General features: G+C 30.6%; 2 protein-coding genes across 3 annotated transcripts in view; one reads left to right on the top strand and one right to left on the bottom strand.

The window, feature by feature from the left end:
* Positions 1-19310, bottom strand: LOC139518879 (stress-70 protein, mitochondrial-like). 2 transcript variants are annotated; one of them, XR_011663475.1, is made up of 18 exons: positions 19090-19310; positions 17539-17582; positions 16695-16964; positions 16194-16318; positions 15868-15941; positions 15455-15561; positions 14955-15117; positions 14526-14618; positions 12583-12792; positions 12171-12260; positions 10615-10752; positions 5706-5810; positions 5199-5316; positions 3964-4058; positions 2575-2667; positions 1951-2091; positions 749-1470; positions 1-364 (listed from the first exon to the last, which is right to left on the bottom strand). XR_011663475.1 is itself a non-coding variant. In XM_071310545.1 (17 exons), exons 1-17 carry the CDS (start codon positions 19177-19179, stop codon positions 1339-1341), a joined length of 2088 nt encoding a protein of 695 aa, XP_071166646.1. In that variant the 5' UTR covers positions 19180-19310; the 3' UTR covers positions 1-1338. The 2 variants fall into 2 exon arrangements, 1 of the variants encoding a protein (XP_071166646.1); XM_071310545.1 differs by having other exon boundaries at positions 1-1470.
* A 10-nt stretch (positions 19311-19320) lies between these two features.
* Positions 19321-24035, top strand: part of LOC139518880 (DNA replication complex GINS protein SLD5-like) — a 43045-nt gene continuing 38330 nt past the window's right edge. Inside the window, exon 1 of the mRNA XM_071310546.1 lies at positions 19321-19454. Coding sequence (XP_071166647.1) covers positions 19371-19454 — 84 coding nt within the window. The 5' untranslated portion in view covers positions 19321-19370. The remainder of the gene's footprint in view (positions 19455-24035) is intronic.

The following is a 24035-nucleotide window of genomic DNA, read 5'->3' as shown; positions in this document are numbered from 1 at the left end:
TTAAATGACATGACATTTAATTATATATCTCTGAATGTACACCTTTAAAACATTATTTACAACAGGTCAAAATATTTTAATGAAACATGATATATTCATTGTACAGATTCTATGAATTCAATGAAAAGTGCTGATTAATGATTTTTTCCTGAAAAAAAATCAAAGCACACAATTTGAGTGAAGTAGTTTTTTTAAAGAGAAATTTGTGTTTAGGAATTTGATCCCAACTAAAAATTAATTAATTAAAACTATTAAAGTATAAAGTTGACATGCGATCACCACCTGTATAATGTAGGATGTAAAAATACCCATTCGTATATTTCAGAGGCTATAAAAAAATTATAAATGATAAAGGATTTGCAGCCTATTTATGTTTTTCTACGAAAAATTAACAAATAGTACTAAACAAAACAAAAAATCACACAATGAATGATCTGTCTTACTTCGTTCTACATTTTGGATCTGTCACTCTATTCAAGTCACATTTGAATATTTAACAGACCCAGCTACATGTGAACAGCAACAATTTATTAAATGGAATTTTTTTATACATGGTATCAACCTGTTATTATTCAACTTAAAAATATCTTTCAAGATTATTAATTATAACTTTGTACTTGCAGGATATATTCGTAATTAGATAGCTCTTTTTAAAATATACTGCTTCACTTCATGAAAATAATCAAAAATATCATAAACATAGTTATATCTATTTAACTGGTAAACAGCTAGTATCCAATACATTAACTAATGCTTCATGGTGAATTTATAAAAAAAAGTTACCCAATGAAATCTGTTGTATAACAGACAAGTGAATAATACTAATATGAAAAGAAACTAGATGTAAATCAATGAAAATTTGTACAACATGTTAACTATGTTCCAGTATAGGATTACTATTGTTCATAAATATCACTTTCACACAACAATAAATACAGGTACTAATATCACAATCTGTACATGGTTTTATCTCTTACAGTAGAGAACATTCAAGTTAACCATTAAGATAAAGCTCCACATAGCACCTGTATTCTTCTTATTCTAAAATCTTTCAATCTTTCGCAATGCAATATAAAATGCTGAAAATTAAATAATCTTTCAATTAAATATTCTTAAACCTCCATGTTTTACACGAAATACACTGAAAATAAAATGTTTATATTTGGAGTGATATGCATCTACAGTATTTAGGGGACGTATCTGAAAACTGAAAATGTTTTCCTTCTCAATAATCGTTTTTAATAGTAATAATTCAGCATTATATTGCATTGTTAACAAGAAAAAGATTTGATTGACTATTTCACACAACTGGTTAATTAAATTGTTTATCACAAATTATTAGTTTTTCTCCTCTTTTTTCTGTTCTTGTTGTTGGTCTGTTTCTGAGGAAGATGATGAGGATGAGTCTGTGGATTCTGATGAGGATGAAGATGAGGAGGCATTTTGTGAACCATCTCTTTCAGCAGCCATCTAGAAAATATAAATATTATATAAATTTACCATTTAGCCTGTTCATTACAAATGACAATTATATATAACTCCAAAAAGAAATTGCTACATAAAAACTTAAACACAACTTTCTATACATGCGAATTCTGAAAGAAAATATTATAATGGAATGGAATACAGATGTTGATAAAACAGTGAGACTGGCTATGTCTCAAATGACCTCTGTGTCCAATTCAATCTCATTGAAGCTATGGTTACAAACATGAATAATTGTTGTTTCTTATACTCAAGTGGGATAATTAGAAATCATTTCTCAATATTAAATGCGAGAAAGAAAAAAACACTAGCATTAAAACTACATTCACTTATCACTTATATTCAATGGTTAAATATTGTGTTGAGAACAACACTCAGTCGTACATAAATACACAACAAACAATTTGAATTATAGAATAAATCCTTTCCATTATTCAAACCTATAAATACCAACTATATTCTTACCTTTTTGTATGCCATCTCAAATAATTTAAGTGAGGACTGTTGTAATTCTGATGTAGCTGTTTTAATATTTTCTGGTGATTCATTTTCTTTATTTCCTAAAACTTCTCTTACTTTGGCAATTTCTTCACGGAGTTTATCACACTAAAAGAAAAAATCGATGTTAATAACACCACATGAGTTATTTTTTTCCCATGCATTATGTAGATCACTAACATGGTCATATTCATAAAAACTAACCAAACTAACAATAGATAATAAATTCTCATGTTTACTGCATTTGTAAAATGAATAATAGTAAATTCTATTCATTTCAAAATCTCTATTGGGATTTCCATCACAATTTAAACAGAACTAACAACTTTCTCTGTACGTTGTTCCTAAAAAAGCTTTTACAGTACAATTTACAACACCGCATAAAACAAAGGAACATGTTAAAAAAAACCACTGAAATATATTTTTTTGCAATATGTTCATAGAGCCAAAAAAAAAATTGAGTTGTATCAATGTCATGAAGACAGAAGAATGAAGTAAACACATAAGCCAATATAAATCTTGATTCTACTGTCAGAAGCTGACAACAAACATATAGGTGTGATGTGTTGATACTGAATAATAGCTACTTACTTCTTCTTGTGGTAACTGATCTTTAAATTCTGTCATCTTTGATTCTGTATCATGGACAATACTTTCTGCTGAATTTACTGCCTCTACAATTTCCTGAAGAAAAACATTTATATTAATATCTTTTGTATTTAGCAACAAACAATAATTGTCAGAACATTGTTTTAGAATATAATGCATTATGGGATATATTTTCAAAACCAGACACCAAAATATTACTGTAGGCTAAAAGTGTCCTCAACAATAGAAACTTGGCCAAATCACTTTGTTATTTTCATTTGGGGTTCCTTTAAATTCTGAAACAGCCCATTCTCAAACAGCATTTTTATAAATCAAAATCAAATCAAATACGAGAATTTGAGTCAATTAGTGAACACGATTAAGAAAGCCAACACCTCTTTAACCTTAACTAAGTAATCCTTCAACAGATATATACAGTTGTTTGGACTTTTAAAATTTCATTAACTAAACCATGCTCAGAAATTATATCAACAAAGCATTATTATTATAATGCTATTCTGGTGACGAAAAATTATACATCACTGCATGTTTAAAGAACTTGGACGGCAGTTAAATATAAAATCAAATACCACAAATAAAAAAGCCATAAAAATGTGTGAATGGAAGCAATCCTGTACCTTTATCAAAAGTAAACAAGAATGTGTCCATAGTACACGGATGCCCTATCCACACTTTCATTTTTTATGTTCAGTGGACTTTGAAATTGGTGTAAAATCTCTAATTTGGGATTAAAATTAGAAAGATCATATCATAGGGAACATGTGTTCTAAGATTCAAGTTGATTGGACTTCAATTTCATCCAAAACTACCTTGACCAAAAACTTTGATCTGAAGGACAAAAGGACGAACAAACGGACGGACGCACAGACCAGAAAACATAATGCCGATAAATGGGGCATAATAATTTCTTATCTTTGTGAAAGGTGGTACACAAGGTAATTTGATAGCCTTTACCTAGCCTAGGAAATCTTCCTTGACCTCTACACTTTCTTTACATTAATTTTGAAATCTTACTTTACCTAAACAAGAACATCCCTCAATAGATGTATCTTTAAGTAGTTTCAACATGCTCAGAAATTATATCAACAAAGCATTATTGTAATGCTATTCTGGTGACGAAAAATTATACATCACTGCATGTTTATAGACATTGTTCAAATACCCCAATATTTATTTTACAAAAAAAACCTTGATGGAACATGTGAAAGCCTTTTTTTTAAGGCCTTCATAGGTTACATAAAAACTAATTGTGATGAAACTCTTCATAAAAACTCTTCATAAAAAGAATTTTTAATTCTTATTTTTTATGTTGAATTGTCCTTATATTAGGCTTGATTGTAGTTAAGTTGATCTCATCAGATGGATACATACCTTTCGTCTTGAATCTTCAGCTGCATATTTTTCTGCATTCTTAACCATATTTTCAATTTCATCTTTCGATAAACCTCCAGAGGACTGTATAACAACTGAAATAAGAAATTTTGTTGCATGTTATGTTTCTTTAAAACAAGTACAGGGCATCAAAGTACAATCACAACAAAATATGCATAAAATTTTATTATTTATTAATAAATAAGATATATGCAATTAAAACTTTGAGATGTAATGACTTTGTACAAGTTTGTCAGAAACCCTATAACTTAAATGAACATGCTCAGTTATGTTAATCAACAAGGCAAAGCATGAATGAATTGCTCTTTCTGTTGACGAAAAATTGAAGCATCATGGCATGTTCATGTTTTCTTTATTTAAATAAAGTTTTTTGATTAAATTTTGAATCTTAATGTACTGATTTAAGAACAAAATATGCTTTCTCATATTTTTATATAGATTAGACCATTTGTTTTCCTGTTTGAATGATTTTACTCTAGTCATTTTGGGGTGCTCTATAGCTTGCTGTTCAGTGTAAGCCAAGGCTCCTTGTTGAAGACTGTACTTTGATCTACTATGATTTTTCTTTTACAAATTGTGACTTGGATGGAAAGTTGTCTCATTGGCACTCATACCACATCTTATATCTTTATCGAGCAACTTCAACTAACTTTTGGACAAGATATCACTTTCATAAATAAGATATATGCAATTAGAACTGTAATGACTTTGTACAAGTTTGTCAGAAATCATATATCTTAAATGAACATGCTCAGTTATGTTAATCAACAAGGCAAAACAAGATCGAATTGCTCTTTCTGTTGACGAAAAATTAAAGCATCATGGCATGTTGAGGTTTTCTTTATTTCTGTTTTTCAATTAGATATTGAATCTTTAAGTACTTATTAAAGCACAAAATATACTTTGGTCATTGTTGAAGGCCATACAATGACCTATAGTTGTTAATTTTGTGTGATACATGTATTTAGTCTCATGTGAATAGTTTTCTCATTGACAAACATAAACACCTTTTTTTTTTTTTATATGTATCATTTATTGATAGAAATAATAAAAATAGGTTCAAGTGGTCAATTGATTTTTACTCTGTTGAGCACTTAAGATATGTTCTCTGATGGATGTTGCAATTCAACAAATTAAAAAAAAAAATTCTTCGACTTAAAAGCAAAAACTTTATAAGGTGGATGTCCCCTTGATACACTGTTTGAATAGCTTACTTTGCTGTTCTTTTCCAGTTCCCTTATCTCTAGCAGATACATTGACTATACCATTAGCATCAATATCAAAAGTAACTTCTACCTGTGGTACACCACGAGGAGCAGGAGGGATTCCAATCTACAAAAGAAAAATATCAAAAGTGATTATAGTACAAAGTTAAAATACAGAATTTCCATGTATGTTTTCAATGTATAAAGCATTTGTCATCGATTTAAAAGAGGGGGGAAAAAGTGCAAATTAGAAACTTGAACAGTCAAAGTTGAAAATCTAAATAATAAATGAGTATGTCAATGAATAATCATAAGTAAGTCCTGAAATAACTTTTAATACTCATTTTTTTTAAAATCTATATTGAAAGAACTTTAAAAGACTTTACTCTTAACATGGTATCTGTTTTAATTTCATTATCATAAATTCAAATATTACCAATTGAAACGTTCTTATAAGAGTTTATTATCTATAAAAGCCATCTGTTTTAAATTCATGATTATAAATTTAAATATTACCAATTGAAACTGTCCCAAGAGTTTATTATCTAAAGCCATTTCTCTTTCGCCCTGTAGAACTTTGATTTCTACTTGAGTTTGGCCATCAGCAGCTGTAGAAAATATCTGCAAGAAAGGTAAATGTAGATATAGTTATTTATAAAAGGAAATATTGTTTATAGTATTCTTGATTTCTTTATAAATTTACTGTTTTTGGCTATTTTCAGATACACAACTCATTTGTATGTTTGCTTCAATAACCATGGCAACATGAATTATACCATAATGCCACTTCTCTGAAGCAATTATTGCTGTTCTACATGTCACAACCCATCACAAAATATGTCTATGACAGAGAAATACAAGTAGTTAAACACCAAAATACTGTTCTTCATACATCCTTAAAGTAGAAGTGCAAAGCTCAAAAGATGTCCTTGCCTTTTGGTAAGTCCATCATTTGCCAAGGGAAAACCAAAAAATAATTTGGACAGAAATCATTACGAGGGTTATATTATATAAAATTGTTGATAAAATTTAAGTTACTAATTTTGTATGCTTCAATAACCATGGCAACATGAATTATACCATAATGCCACTTCTCTGAAGCAATTATTGCTGTTCTACATGTCACAACCCATCACAAAATAGGTTTATGACAGAGAAATACAAGTAGTTAAACACCAAAATACTGTTCTTCATACATCCTTAAGGTTCCACTAAAGTCAAAATATAGGACACTTCATAAACATCTAAACTTTGCCTGTATTTTTCAACCTATAATGAATAAAGTCATAAACTATGAGAACATATGTTCATTTAAACATACTTTACATATACACACTGTGTAAATTGTAAATAAACTTGAAATTGTTATGTTGTGGCCAAACCGGTTCTTGGGGTGAACAATAATTTTCAAAAAAATCTGGAGGCCTGCAAGACGACTTAATCTGCTTAAAATTGGTATGAACGAATACTATTACATGTAATGCAGGGCAAGCGGATGTTGATTTTTTATAAAATGTATTGATTTTCGAATTTCAGTTAATTTCATGTATCTAAGTGAACGAATATCGAAGGTACAATACAGAAATTGGACAAATATGCCATTAAAACATATGTATGTGACAAATCAGCATCCGCTTGCCCTGCATTACATGTAACAGTATTCGTCCATACCAATTGTAAGCAAATTAAGTCGTCTTGCAGGCCTGCAGATTTTTTTGAAAATTTAGTGTTCACCCCAAGAACCGGTTTGGCCACAACATAACAATTTCAAGTTTATTTACAATTTACACAATGTGTATATATAAAGTATGTTTAAATGAACATATGTTCTCATAGTTTATGACTTTATTCATTATAGGTTGAAAAATACAGGCAAAGTTTAGATGTTTATGAAGTGTCCTATATTTTGACTTTAGTGGAACCTTAAAGTAGAAGTGCAAAGCTCAAAAGATGTCCTTGCCTTTTGGTAAGTCCATCATTTGCCAAGGGAAAACCAAAAAATAATTTGGACAGAAATCATTACGAGGGTTATATTATATAAAATTGTTGATAAAATTTAAGTTACTAATTTTGTATGCCTCAATAACCATGGCAACATGAATTATACCATAATGCCACTTCTCTGAAGCAATTATTGCTGTTCTACATGTCACAACCCATCACAAAATATGTTTATGACAGAGAAATACAAGTAGTTAAACACCAAAATGCTGTTCTTCATACATCCTTAAAGTAGAAGTGCAAAGCTCAAAAGATGTCCTTGCCTTTTGGTAAGTCCATCATTTGCCAAGGGAAAACAAAAAAAATAATTTGGACAGAAATCATTACGAGGGTTATATTATATAAAATTGTTGATAAAATTTAAGTTACTAATTTTGTATGCTTCAATAACCATGGCAACATGAATTATACCATAATGCCACTTCTCTGAAGCAATTATTGGTGTTCTACATGTCACAACCCATCACAAAATATGTCTATGACAGAGAAATTCAAGTAGATAAACACAAATGCATCCATCCTTGAAAGTAGAAATACTGCGAGTCTGTGAGCTAAGCTCAAAAGATAATATCCCTGTCCCTTGCTAAGTCCATGTTTTACCAAGGGAAAACCAAAAAATAATTTCGACAGAAATCATGACAAGAGTTCCACAATAGCACTAGTTAGATTGTAAAAAAAATTCAATACATTTTAATAAGAGTCGAGGAGGAGTTGAGAATACAAAATAATTTTCCCCCAAAATTAGAGCAATGGAAAAGTTCATGGTTTAGTTATAAAAGGAGACCCCATAAATGATAGCGAAAAACAAGAAGTGAAATGCACAGAAGGTAGCATTATAAAGTTTAGATTACTGCTTTGAGAGTTTTTTAAAAATATAATTTTTATATTGAATTACAAAAAAATGTTTGATAAATTATGTATGCTTCAATAACCATGACAACATGAATTTTACCATAATGCCACTTCTCTGAAGCAATTATTGCTGTTCTACATGTCACAACCCATCACAAAATATGCTTATGACAGAGAAATACAAGTAGAATAAGATAAACTTAAATTCATCCATCATTTACTGTGAGTCTGTTCAGTCTGTCAGAGAAATACAAGTAGATAAACACCAACTTACTGTACTTCATACATCCTTAAATAATAACTTTATTTCAAAAAATCAATCCTGTCAGTCTTCAGAAAGACAAGTGTCTATGTAATATGTCAAGCTCAAAAATGCGGTCTATAAAAATAATAATTTTTTTACAGGGGCCATCAAAGATTTGACAAACACCAAATTCCATAAATGACCAAAAAAAACATTGAACATATGAGTTTTAATGATTTTGATACCCTTTTGAAAAGAAAATGCATTTAATGTGATAATAATGGTATTCTATGAAACATGTTGCCAAGCAAACTTTTGTTTATATAAACACAAAACCGTAATTTTTATTAGTCTCTACAAGTCTACTTAGACCAAACAAAATGAACGATTGCTGCCTCCTGTCCCAAGAAAGACAGGGATGATAGGTTTAAAAATTATTTTAATTATCTTTGACTGGCAGTGTTTTCCATTCGGCATTTAAGCCGGGTGTGCCGACCACCTTCTTTTGAAAGCCGACCACCTTTCGATTTTACGAGGTGGTCGGCTTTTTTTTCAAATTTCGGATTTTTTTCTGTTCCGTACCGTTAAAATTTGAATACTAATCGCTGATTTGTTTTCATTGACAAAGATGGCGTCCAATCGTCAAATTTCAATGTTTTCATTTATCAATCGGGGTACAAGAAAGGCAGATGACGATGATGATAAAGAAAATACTAGACCAAATAAGTTAAATTAAATTGATAGTAATGTTGAAGTTGTGGAAATTGAACAAAAATCAACCAAACAACGAAAAAAGACACGCAAGTGAAGACAAATATGAGCAAGACTTCAAATGGCTTATAATCACAGTGGAAGGATACTGCTGTTCTATTGGCCAAAAATACGGCACAAAAGCAAGAAACAGGACATAAAATTGTAAATGAAAGAAGGGAGAAAAGAGATAAATTGTTGAAAAAAATCAAATCAAAGAATATTTGACAATTAATATGACTACGTCTATTTATGTTTGTTCAACTCCATTAAATGTGAATATTATACTAATCTTTATTTTTGTGACCCCCACGTGCACCAACAGTAAATTTTAAAAAAAACGGGTGGACATTTAAAAAAAAACCACCCGGTTGCAAGTGATTTTTTTAAAACACCCACCTTCCCTTAGTGAAAAAAGGAAAACACTGTCTGGTATAGATTAATCCCAAAATATTAAAGTCATAAGAAACCTCAAATCAAAAAAAATTAATGCATATGATTTTTATAACTCAATGGATAGTTTTCATTATAAAACTTATGTACATATACTTTTTTCTGAAGAAAATTCTTTAATTTATTCATATTTAGAAGAAGTTTACTTTATTTGAATAGCTTCCTTCCAGCAAGCTATTCCCCCGACATATTTTCCGTATGCAAGGTGACCTCAGTGTGACCCATCTCGTAAAAATCCGGTGACCACAATACGCATGGATGTCCTTAAAATAAACTATTATCTGAATTTACATGTTAAACACGTGCTCAATTTCCATGCTTTTTTGTTTATTTTCGTCAATTGTTGGCAAACAGGTGACAATCGTTAAACTTCGGCTTCAAAACACGAACTTTAATTACCTGCCATATTTTCACAACAACACTGACCGATTGAGAAAAAAAAATTGACAATTATACGAAATTTACACGAAAAAAATGATAAATTCGAGCACAGAAGACGAAGTTTAGGATGTTTGTATGCATTAGTTCAAGAATTGGAAGAACATTATTTTTCACCGGTCACTCGTTTCTTATGACTTTAATTGTTTTCTCTAAATCTGATTATGTTATAAATTAGAATAATCAGATCTAGGCACTTGCAATAAATCTGGTCTTCCTTTCACTTATTTGCAATCGAGATATTAAATTGTAAAAGCTGACATAACTTCAGTTACAAAACACATTTGTATGTTTGCTTCAATAACCATGGCAACATGAATTATACCACACTGCCACTTCTCTGAAGCAATTATTGCTATTCTACATGTCACAACCCATCACAAAATATGTTTATGACAGAGAAATACAAGTAGATAAATATATTGATTGATTGTCGGTTGCTTTATGTCCAGTGGCAAATAATTCGTGCATGTTTAGGATGAGGTAGATAAATATACAAATCCAATTTCCTTAAAGACAACCAATGTGTCAGCACAAGTTTGTATTTGATTCAAAATTTTGATGGATTTGGTCATTTATGTTATACTCATCTCATCCCTGGTTTGGTAAAATAGGATCTATATTGCCCCTCATACATATAGAATTAAATGGTGATCTTATGAGTTAATCATTAAACTTGATACTTACTTGAGATTTTTTGGTTGGTATAGTTGTATTTCTGTTGATAAGTTTGGTGAATACACCACCTAATGTTTCGATACCAAGAGATAAAGGTGTTACATCTAATAATAATACATCTGTTACATCACCAGCCAATACACCTCCCTGAAAAAAACAGTAAATGTTTCAGGCAATCGTTAATGTATGTTCCATGTAATAGGGGGGTGTCAAATTAATCAGTTCTTAAAGGTTGCTCTTCTTGTTGATAGACAGACTGTTTGTGACACATAAAAGTCAAGATATCAAATCCCTGAAAATGTCTTGATAGTCACATACTAGTATACATAAATTAGCATATTAACCTATTGTAATAAAAATTCATAATATCTAATAGAATTTGTAGATTTAGCTAACAAAGTCCTTATATTTGTATAGAGTAACATTCATTTATAGGGGAAATTGTTTTAACGTTAAATAAGCTACAATTAAAAGTGCTTGCTAGTCCATCTCTGTGATTAATATTAGATAACTATGGTTAATTTCCTAATCAATCTATCATGAAGGGGAGATAAATATTTCGACTTTTATTTATAGTCTTTTTCAAAAATGATGAACGGTTCTGTATATTGGTATGTAATCATTTTAAATGTTTCAAATTTATGAAATTATACATTTTGTAATTATTCAAAATTATATCAGAAACCTATACTTAATTCAAAAATAATGAACCTGTTAAAGGGAGACAATACTCGCATAACTTTTTTTCGAATCGCCACATAATACAAAGGAATGTCACTCTTGCATACAAATGGCACATCAATAAAATTAATTAAATGTGCTCCACCTTCAATGAAGATTCTTAAGTATAAATATAACCAAAAGTTGTTAATCTATAGGATAGTGAAGACTAATGAAAGCTAACCCACTGTAAAAATATTTCTATGAAATTTTTTAAAAGTTCCTCAGAAAAATGCTCGAGCCACTTGACTTTCATAGCTCTTAATTAACGTTTTTACACAATATTTTAATAAAGCAGTAAAAGATTATTTGCTTCTCAAAGTGTAAGACACAATAAAAATCGTATGCTTGCATCATCTTACCCAAATACAGATTTAATTAAGTCCTGAACATTTCGACATTTGATTGTTTATTTTTAAAAATACCGGTTTGTTACAAATCACAAGTACATGTTAAAAGATCAGACTAAATACCAATATCCCGATATCGTCAGGTAAATATGCTACATAAATGTTTTAAGAAATGTATTATTCAGCAAAATATATTCATTGATTTTTTATTCTCAACAGATGATTAGTGTCAGGCATGTAGGTCTAACTGACAAACAGTTTTGAGAAAAACAATTTCATGGTATCAATGCTCTAAAAATAATTATCAAACTTCCAACAAGTTCCTATATCTATTTAAATCTCTGAAGATAATGAAAATGCACACAGAGGTGTTTTAAAAGGAAAAACACCTGAAACAATCAATGATCTTCTTAGATATAGAGCTACATAATACATCCAAGACAAATAAAAGCACCTTTTTCCATTTATTATGTTGTACATTTTTCTGTATATTACCTGAATAGCTGCACCAATAGCTACTGCTTCATCAGGGTTAACTGATTTACTGGGTCCTTTACCAAATACTTCTTGTACTGTTGTTTGTACCTACAATCAAATATATGGAACATAAGTCTTTGCTTTCATGAGACCTTTCCATTCTTATAACTTAAAAATAATGCAGGATGCAAAAGGAATCACTGAATTTACATAGAAAAATTTCACAAGGTTAATTTTTAATTCAGTTTATTAATAAACACCTAGTGATCATACTTTTTTCTCTAAAAATACAGTCTGAAATTCCTGACCAAGAAAAAATTCCTCCAACAGGAATTAATTTGATTAAATTTTTTTTTATTTTTCTCTGTGTATTGATTTTTCAAACATTAAATATAGTTTTGTGATTTTAGTGTTTTTTTTAATATCCTACCTTAGGCATCCTAGTCATACCACCAACTAAGATAACCTCCTGTATATCACTTTTCTTAACATCAGCATCTTGTATGGCTTTCTGACACGGACCAACTGTTCTTTTGATAAGGTCATTAACAATAGATTCAAACTGGGATCGAGATAACTTCATATTCATATGCTTTGGTCCACCTGCATCCATAGTAAGATACGGAAGATTTATTTCGGTCTAAAGTAGGAAAAAGCATAATATAAAATTATTAGGTTGAAGCAATGTAGTAACCATATATGAAGCTGTAAGATAACATTTATGGCCTCTTAAATTGCCAGTTATTCATAATAAAAAAATATATATAACAAGGAGTAAAAAATTAAAAATAAAATAGTTGTGTTAATAATGTTGAAATACACATGAAGCTAACCCCTATTGGTTGAAATCAGCAAAATGTGTATTCCTTTTCTGTTCCAAAGCTTTGGCCCTGTATGCATAATGACAAACAGGAATTTGACTGGCTTTGGGTAAATGATGCAATGCTCAATCAACATCTAGCAATTAACATACTTGTAATAATTGATTGATTGGTGTACAAAAACAATTTCAACACTATTGCCCCTTTTTGTAGTGATCAGTTTTTATTTGTGGAGATTATATATCCATAGTGTAATGAGGACGATAATTCTATTCTAATTTTTTAAGCAGCGTTCTTTTCCATTAAGAATTAACTACATAAACTTGATAATGCTTTACAATAGAACACATATTTACTGTATCAATTGTCTCTTCTGAGCTTTGCACAACATACAGTATTGGAATATTTATTCAAAGCAGAAGTAATTTTATCCAAAAATTTATCATTATTTATTGCATTTATAAAGAGTTCACCGAATAAATATCAAAAGTACAATTTAATTGTTTTCATGTCAATTTATCCATTCTTATTTTTGATTTCATAGCTTGCTTTAATGTTGAATAAGTAAAATTTGTTCTAATTGTTGAAATACACTTGAAGCCAACCTAAAGTGTTTAAGTCAGCAGAATTTGAATTTCTTTTCTGTTCCAAAGCTTTGGCCCTGTATGCATAATGACAAACAGGAATTTGACTGGCTTTGGGTAAATGATACAATGCTCAATCAACATTGTAGCAATTAACTAAATTGTAATGATTGATTGATTGTTGTTTAACGCCATTTTCAACTCTATATTTCTATGTGTGCAGCATTTTTCAGCAGCATTAGTTTCCATGACAATTATAGAATTAACTACATAAACTTGATCATGCTTGACAATATAATACAGATTCATAGTATGCATTATCTGTTCAGTCAACATCCATCATTCAAAACAGAACAAATCATATTCAAAAATTTCTCATCTTTTTTGGCATTTATAAAGAGTTCACAGAATCCACATCAAAAGTACAAAGTATAAATTGTTTCCATGTTAATCTATCCTCCATTACCTTTGGGCCATAAAAAAAGAATATGTATGTTTGCCCTAACCCTACCTACCCAGAAAATAGCTGCCTACTCAAAATCGTTTATTGCCTTGTTTCGAAAAAAAGTTTTTTTAATTAGATCAGCATCACTCACTCAGACCAAAAAACATTTATGACACTTGAATTTCTCTTTGCCAAAATAAAAAAAAAATAAAAAAAAATGCCTACCTACCTACCTATTGTCTCTACCTTTGGGTAGGGTATGGGCAAACCAAAATATTTTTAAGTGTGGCCTTGATTTCAGAGATTGTTTGAAATGCATAGCTTGATTTATTGTTGAATAACTACAATTGGTTCTAATTGTTGAAATACACTTGAAGCTAACCTAAAGTGTTTAAAGTCAGCAGAATTTGAATTTCTTTTCTGTACCAAAGCTTTGGCCCTGTATGCTTAATGACACACAGGAATTTGACTGGCTTTGGGTAATTTCTACAGCAATGAATCCACTATTTAGAAATGAACAAACCTGTAATGCTGAAGACAACTCTATTTTAGCTTTTTCAGCAGCTTCTCTTAGTCTTTGTAAGGCCATGGTGTCTTTAGTTATATCAATTCCTTGCTAAAAATACAAATGTATTTCTTTTTCATTTGTCTTTAACATCAATATACAGGGTATTATTCAGTGGTTATACTGCTACAAGATACATGTTAGCATATTGCTTGTAAATTTGAATTCAAAAACATTTCCAAGTCAAATGACAGTACAATGACAACTAATAATCCACAAAATTATGCTTGTACATGTAAGTAAAATACTTGATTGAATATTTGATACTATTAAAATCAACCTTATTTGTATTTCATATTACTTTTAAACAACCAACAAAACTTTTTAGAATTTGCTTCAGATCATTGAAAATATGCATTATCTATTTCTCTAGTTGTTGCAACTTACGTCTCTTTTGAATTCTTTGACCAAGAAGCTGACCAAAGCATTATCAAAATCTTCACCTCCAAGGAATGTATCACCATTTGTTGACCTTACTTCAAAAACTCCTTTCTGGATTTCTAATATAGATACATCGAAGGTACCACCTCCTAAATCATACACAGCAATTCTACAATGGAAGGATATAGTAAGAACAAGGAATTTGTTTAAATATGTATAGCATGATTATTCGCATAATTGTAATTGAAAAAAAAAATCTGAACATAAATCTGTTTGATGGTAAAAATCTCAACAACAACACATTCGTAAGGCAGTTCTAGATCAAAGGTAGCAGGTCTCATTTAAAGATCACAACCACTCATTACATTAAAGTTTACATTTTACTCATAGAAGTTATAGTTCTTACAAATCCTAAGTCAAATGCTACCCCTCACAATACATTTAACCATATCCTATAAATATTATCAGTGTTTCCAACTGTCTAAAATGGAAAGAGGCCTACTTACAATTTATCTTCAGATTTGTCCATTCCATAAGCTAGAGCTGCTGCTGTAGGTTCATTTATCACACGTAAAACATTTAAACCAGAAATTTGACCAGCATCTTTGGTTGCCTGAAATGTAACTTTATCTATATATTATGGCAATCAAAGCATATATAAATATGTAATATATATATATATATAACTTTGAACTGTTATATAGAATTTGCATTGTAATAAATCATTTTGACAGATCGTGGAAAAGTATCTAATATGAATTTTACAAAATATAACTCTCTGTCAATCTTATGGTATTTGATCATGTGACATCTTTTTCATTTATTAGACAGTTAAACTCTGTTTCAGTTAAAAAAAACCTCTTTAACTCATTAAAACTGGTGTTAAATAAATTTGGATAAAAAATTAATAACTGTATACCTGTCTCTGTGAATCATTGAAATAAGCTGGAACAGTAACAACAGCGTTTTTAACTGGCTGTCCAACATAATTTTCTGAAAAGTAAAGACAATTAAAATTAGCTATTATTATTTATAGCTTTTAACCACCGACATTTTTTATGTGCAGCAAACAAAATCTAGTTATTATTATAAAGTTTTTTTTATTAATGAATGTATCAAAACAGCAATTTTCACTACCAATATGCACACTATTACTGGTGAATGGATATTTTTTTAAGACAAAAAAGCACTTACTATTAAAGATGTTGACATGCAATCTTTGTTAAACATAAAAAGATATGTTACCTGCAGTTTCTCTCATTTTTGTAAGGACAAATGCCCCAATCTGACTGGGTGAATACATCTTCCCTTGTGCTTCTAACCAGGCATCACCATTAGTAGCTTTTACTATTTTAAAGGCAACATTTTTCCTGTTTGAAAGAGAAATATATTTTAGTTTAAATATTATTTGTTGTTTTTACTCTTAAAATATAATCAAACCCAGGGATTCCCTAACAACCATGGCCTGTGACAAGGTCAAAAGCAAGTCCATCATAATATGGCTAATCAGTGCATATAATTTACAGAGTCTGAGGGAAACCTTTACTTTATAATTTGAACACAAATCAGAAATATGTCTTCATAACAATTTTTCATCAAAGGGTTGTTGTTTGTTATAGATGTAAGCCTCTCATATCTGATAGATATGAAAAAAGAAAACAGCCCTTGTTGTCCATGACATGGGCATAAATTTTAAAGAAAACAAACATTTGAAGATAGATTTTGAAGAATCATTAATGCACTTACATATCTTTTTGTACTTCTGGATCTTCAAATCTTCTTCCGATTAATCTTTTTGTTGCTGATAATGTGTTTTCTGCATTAGTAACTGCTTGTCGTTTAGCAGGCATTCCTGTTATTCGTTCCCCATCTTTTGAGAAAGCTACAACTGATGGAGTGGTTCTTGCACCTTCAGCATTTTCCAAAACTTTTGCTTGCTTTCCTTCCATGATGGCAACACATGAATTTGTTGTACCAAGATCAATTCCAATGACATGGCCTTTAACTTTATCAGTTCTATAATAAAATTATGAGTGTTAGAGACGACTGTTGTTATGTGAGAGGGATATACATCGCAAGTGTGATTTTCTATTGTTAGATAGTGATTATTTAATTTGAGACTTGGATAGCTTAGTTATGTTTACAAAAGAAATGTAATGTGTAATTTTGTAAGGCCATGCAAAAATGATAAATTGACCTTCTCTTAAGTCGTCATTGAAAATACAAGTTCCTTCATTCCTACATTTCCTAATTCATTGAAGTCATTAAAAGCTTTGACAGTAATCCTTGAGAGAATACAATAGTATCTGATCAGAAATAATAATAATGTGCTAGTACCTAACCCTTACCAAAAGTGACTTGATCCTTATTTTTCTTATCCTCCTACACTAAAGTTTATTAATATTCAAGACAATCTAAACTTCTAACAGAATTTTCAGACTTCTAAACATATTCTTATTGTAGTTGAAAGAACATTTATTTACCAATTATATAAAATGTCTTCAACTTGTTTGAGAATGACCTCAGATCTGTTTATTCACACTGTAAAATACAATGTTTATACTAAACTATTTGGACTTATATTACTCACGCATATCTTCTTGAGTTTGGATAATTCAAAATACCACAAACATTCTGAAAAAGAAATTTAAATTGCTTTTTATGGCATCAATCAGTTTATATTATTTTTCAAACCATAAAATTGGACTGTCAATGTTGTCCTGAAACAGGGCTGATGCTGAATAATGACAATGTCACCAAGTTTTATTTGATTGCATAGAATTCTGAAATATTCAGTTTCATAAATCTCACAAAAAATATCTTCATATCTCCTTTTAATGAAAAGGTATCTATATGTCCCGATCCTCATGGCAAGTCAAACTCATTTGGTAACATATCATTAATATATCATACATGTATATACCAATATGTTTCAAATATAAAGTGTATCCATGCGAACACTGAAAATTGTTAATTAAGTCAACAGAAATTGACATGTAATTTGACCTTGACCCCAAAAAGTAATTTGTCCACCCAGTTATTTTTTCTATTATGAAATATGTACAAATCAGTTCAAATTCTTAGAATCCTGGATGATGTAATTAATCGTATTGGGTTAGATAAAATAGTGTGGAGGGGATATTCCACTTTTTATTTTATAAACATGAAGATTTTGTGTTACACTCAGACACATTTGGTTAAAAAATTTGATTGCCTATATGCTATGGTCCCTGGTGTTGGGCTAGTGAATTTTTTGTACTGAAAGGTTGATAATCCTCTTTTTTGAATAATTCAACAAAAAGACTGTTCTTGAATAATTTAAGAACAAATTTCTGAGTTAATAAGGCAACATACATGTATACCAAGGCCAATACCTACTCTATGGTAGGACTTTCTGGAATTAGTCCTGTGAAAGCAACTAAAAGATGTACCATCAGATTTACAATTGGTGCAATTTGGGAAAACAATCATAATCTCTAAAATAAAAGTTGCTCATATGAAATACTCTAGAAGCAACAATTCTATATTGCAGGAGGGAAAAAAATCCTGTTGTATAAAAACTTATGCAACATTACATATGAAGATCTATAACCCAAGAGGTTGGACCCTGTTAACTTTTCTCTTATTTTTTTCAGGCATAATAAAACAACTATATTAATATTATCAATCAATTGCCCTGGGACCAGGCACCTCATAAAACACTCTAAAAATACTTCACCAATGTCTTCATTAATGTGCTAACATTTATATTATGAAACACAACCTTGCACAAGGTCAATTTGTGATGATCTATAAACTAAATAATAAATCTTAATGAAGTTATTATAAAACTTCAGTATTCAAATAGTTAATGAAATATATTCTCAATAATAGGTTGCATAATTCTTTGCACCACAAATTGCATCAGAATCAGAGAATGTTCAAGAATATCTTTTTGTTTGCTTAAATTTTCATGAATTATAAATCGAAGGATAAAAAATAAATGATAACCTTATTACAGTGTATTAAAAAGGTCAGCTGTAAAATGCAACAATTTGAGAAGAAAACATCAAATATAATTTTTACGTTTACGTAAGTAACCGGCTATGGGTAAAATCTAAAGAAGAGTGAATGTCATCTACGTTCTACATATTTTTTTTACCTGCTGTCTAACTGTTGACAAGTGGTGTCGTTGGAAATGAATACAACTGTTTTTGATAAAGCTGGCTGTCTGTACTGATTTCAGCATCATTCTCTTTGTAGAATTATATGTCTCTTCAAAAATTCGCCTTGCCCTTGTCCCGCACGTGTGATGTAAAAGGAATAATGTAGGTACGCATGCGTGAACCTATATTTCCGGTATACAACTGGATTACGGTCCGCACTGGTACTACACAAAAATGTAAACAAAATAAATGGCGGGAACTTGTTAAAAATATTATCATGTCAGAAATTATAGAATATGGGGAAGAAAACGAAGAAGAAATAGAACTTACTGCAGCTGAAGTTTTACAACAACTAGAACAAGTAAATTTGTATTGTTTGTGTAAATTGATAATGATGAATGTACCCTGATTTTCTTAGGTTCACTGGCAATGACAGGCTCTAGAAACATAATATTTGGAAACTTGGTCTTTTTTGTTGATTAATAATTATGCTCTTACTACCATTCGTCAAACTTTGAATTCTGTTGCAAGCTGACAACTCAAAATGTTTTGATAATCTAAACACTGATATTTTTAAACATAATCTTTATATAAATGTACTAACTGGGACTATAATACTAAAGGGACTGGAAACTGGTGGATCTGTTCAGATTTCATTGTCCTGAAAGCGGATTATATATATACTTATTGGTATTTTGTTTTGATTGACAGCTTATCGTATCCCATGGTAAATACAGTGACAGCCCACTATATATTCTGACAACTCATTACTTTGACAGCCCACTATTCCGCCAGCCTATATGTTGCAGTGAATTTGTAAAATCGCTGAAATTTCAGGGATTTTGTATACAGGGTTCGACACTAACGCTAGCCCGAGACTAGTAACTTTTGTGTCGGGGTAGTAAATGTCCATGGCGCGGTAGCCTGAGGGGCTAGTAAATTTATTTGTCATTGAACATCAATCTGTTGTACTTTCAGCAAAGTACAGTCCAAACGCCGGTCATATCTGGGACAACATCCCTAATGCGCCTCGAAATGAGGAACTCAAAAGTCACGTGTAAAGAAAAAATCTGTGTAGTGATATTGGACATGTTTCTATTTTTAACAAATGACTGAACTTAATTATTTGTGGTGAAGTAGAGGAACATAGAATAAATGTGTAAAAACTATGGAGCTATTGAATGTGTTCAAAGTATTAAATTTTCAAAGAACTTATTGTGTTAAAAAGGGGATATTTTACCAGAAGGAGACGCATCACAAAAGGATGTTCGGGATTGCTAATTTACGGAAAAAGTAATCTCACTTCGTACCCCGAAAATTTAACCACATATGTGAAAATGTCACAGCATCGAAACGAGCTATCATACATATCCAAGTTTACGATATGGACTGAGCTACAGGAAAAAACGTTACCATTACCGCCTATGTAAAAACAATTAAAGATATTGAGCCATCTGACAACTTCGTCGAATATTGTCTACACTGGTTCCACGACCTCTTTATTTACATACAGATACAGATACTTGAGGGTAGGATTTCTACCGTAAACCAGTCGCTATATACAGTCAACTCGGTCTAAGATTTCTCGGCCCATAAAGTAAGAATGCACCACGTTTCAAGATAACCCGTTTTGAAATAAACATTAATTATACTGCATATACATTTTGGTTTTATTATATTTTATTGGGGAAAGACGGCTTCAAGCCGTCAATTCCCTAATGGGATTGGCCAGAGTATCATTCCCTCACGTCAATCATTTTGTTTTGATAGTTTGGAAACCCCCTCAAAATGTCATACTGAAATTGATGACAAGGAGAACAGATTGACTTTAAATACATTTTTTACTCATTTCCCTTCTGTTTCTCGTGAAATTATCGTATATTGAGCTTTCCCATTCACTATATAAGTTTCTTTTACAGTCCGGAAAAAATCAGTATTACGAAATATTCTAAATATATCTAACCTAGTGACGTCATTGTTGGAATGCCACACTACACAGGGATATCCTTTATTCATTTTAAAAATCATTCACAGTATTTGCATACTAATTCAAAATCCGTATTTGTTAAATGTAAACCTAATGATGTTTGCTGTAGTGTAGATGATTCACACACCAACATGCAATGCTTTAATCTGAGGCTATAATCAGATAATTTGTAGGTCAACTTTCGCGGTAAACAATGTCAATGGGGATACATGAGATTGGGGAGAGAAACGGCAGTTTTCATTGTTTCTGTAAAGCTCTGTTTTTAGAATCTTCCTCCAATTCAGGAGCACCTCAATTGATGAGTAATGATACACTAAAATAAAAGTAAATGTTTCTGAACACTTTAAATGTGACATTTAGTATATGATAAGTAGTCTTCTATATAAAAAAAAGTTTTGTGTACCAACATAATTATTGAAATGGTTAAAAAAAAAAAAAAAAAAAAAAATGTTGCTTTTTGTAGTTTATACCTATTGAGATTGGAGAGAGAAACTGCAGTTTTCATACTTTCTGTAAAGTTATGTTTTTAGAATCTTTCTCTAATTAAGGAGCACCTCAATTGATGAGTAATTACCCCTAAAATGAAAGTTAATGTATCTGAACACTAAAAATGTCACATTAAGTATATATATATATATATATATACAACTCGTCTAAACATCAACCCAACAATGTTAGATCTGTAAATTTGCTTTCGCAAATTTTTGGTTCTTCCCTCGCCGGGATTCGAACCCATGCTACTGTGATATCGTGACACCAAATCGCCTACACTGCAGTCGTCCCGCTAGACCACACGACCACCTGGGCTCTCTATATATATCTGATAAGTAGTCATCAATTAAAAAATAATTTTGCGTTCCAACATAATTATTGTAGTGGTCATTTTTTTTTTCATTTGTTTTTAAATATTACTTTTTATACGACCGCAAATTTTGAAAAAATTTTCGTCGTATATTGCTATCACGTTGGCGTCGGCGTCGTCGTCGTCGTCGTCGTCCGGCGTCCGAATACTTTTAGTTTTCGCACTCTAACTTTAGTAAAAGTGAATAGAAATCTATGAAATTTTAACACAAGGTTTATGACCATAAAAGGAAGGTTGGTATTGATTTTGGGAGTTTTGGTCCCAACATTTTAGGAATAAGGGGCCAAAAAGGGCCCAAATAAGCATTTTCTTGGTTTTCGCACCATAACTTTAGTTTAAGTTAATAGAAATCTATGAAATTTTGACACAAGGTTTATGACCACAAAAGAAAGATTGGGATTGATTTTGGGAGTTTTGGTTTCAATAGTTTAGGAATAAGGGGCCAATAAAGGGCCCAAATAAGCATTTTTCTTGGTTTTTGCACAATAACCTTAGGTTAAGTAAATAGAAATCTATGAAATTTAAACACAATGTTTATGACCACAAAAGGAAGGTTGGTATTGATTTTGGGAGTTTAGGACCCAACAGTTTAGGAATTAGGGGCCAAAAAGGGACCCAAATAAGCATTTTTCTTGGTTTTCGCACTATAATGTTAGTATAAGTAAATACAAATCTATGAAATTTAAACACAAGGCTTATGACCATAAAAGGAAGGTTGGTATTGATTTTGGGAGTTTTGGTCCCAACAGTTTAGGAAAAAGGGGCCCAAAGGGTCCAAAATTAAACTTTGTTTGACCTTCATCAAAATTGAATAATTGGGGTTCTTTGATATGCCGAATCTAACTGTATATGTAGATTCTCAACTTTTGGTCCCGTTTTCAAATTGGTCTACATTAAGGTCCAAAGGGTCCAAAATTAAACTTAGTTTGATTTTGACAAAAAATGAATCGGTTGGGTTCTTTGATATGTTGAATCTAAAAATGTACTTAGATTCTTGATTATTGAAGTTTTTTGGTCCAGTTTTCAAATTGGTCTACATTAAGGTCCAAAGGGTCCAAAATTAAACTTTGTTTGATTTCATCAAAAATTGAATCCTTGGGGTTCTTTGATATGCCAAATCTAACTGTGTATGTAGATTCTTCATTTTTGGTCCTGTTTTCAAATTTCAAATTCTACATTAAAGTCCAAAGGGTCCAAAATTAAACTAAGTTTGATTTTAACAAAAATTGAATTCTTGGGCCTCTTTGATATGCTGAATCTAAACATGTACTTAGATTTTTGATTATGGGCCCAGTTTTCAAGTTGGTCCAAATCAGGATCTAAAATTATTATATTAAGTATTGTGCAATAGCAAGTCTTTTCAATTGCACAGTATTGTGCAATGGCAAGAAATATCTAATTGCACAATATTGTGAAATAGCAAATTTTTTTTTAATTAGAGTTATCTTTCTTTGTCCAGAATAGTAAGCAAGAAATATCCTATTGCACAATATTGTGCAATAGCAAGAATTTTTTTTAATTGGAGTTATCTTTCTTTGTCCAGAATCAACTTAAATCTTTGTTATATACAATATACAATGTATATACACTTTTTACTACCAACTGATAAATTTAAATAATCTTTACCATTCAGTGATAACAAGCAGTTTTTTTACATCTTAATATTTTATGATGTATTTAAATGAGTAGTTATTGTTGCAAACTCCATTAGAAATTTGAATTGATATCAGTTTTGAAAAAGGGAAACGGTGATGTGAAAAAAAAGGGGGGGGGGTTAAATTTTTCTCATTTCAGATTTCATAAATAAAAAGAAAATTTCTTCAAACATTTTTTTGAGAGGATTAATATTCAACAGCATAGTGATTTGCTCAAAGGCAAAAAAAACCTTTTAAGTTCATTAGACCACATTCATTCTGTGTCAGAAACCTATGCTGTGTCAACTATTTAATTTTAGATTTAAAAAGTTTGAAGAAGAAATCTTTAATTGATTTGTAAAATCTTGGCATTTGTTTTGTGTAAAAAAAAACATGTAATGTCAAAAATTTGATCACAATCCAAATTCAGAGCTGTATCATGCTTGAATGTTTTGTCCA

Source organism: Mytilus edulis, chromosome 4 (genome assembly GCF_963676685.1).
Source record: "Mytilus edulis chromosome 4, xbMytEdul2.2, whole genome shotgun sequence".
Taxonomy (NCBI): Eukaryota; Metazoa; Mollusca; class Bivalvia; order Mytilida; family Mytilidae; genus Mytilus; species Mytilus edulis.
The sequence above is the reverse complement of the archived record's forward strand: the minus strand, read 5'-3'. Positions and strand labels throughout refer to the sequence as shown.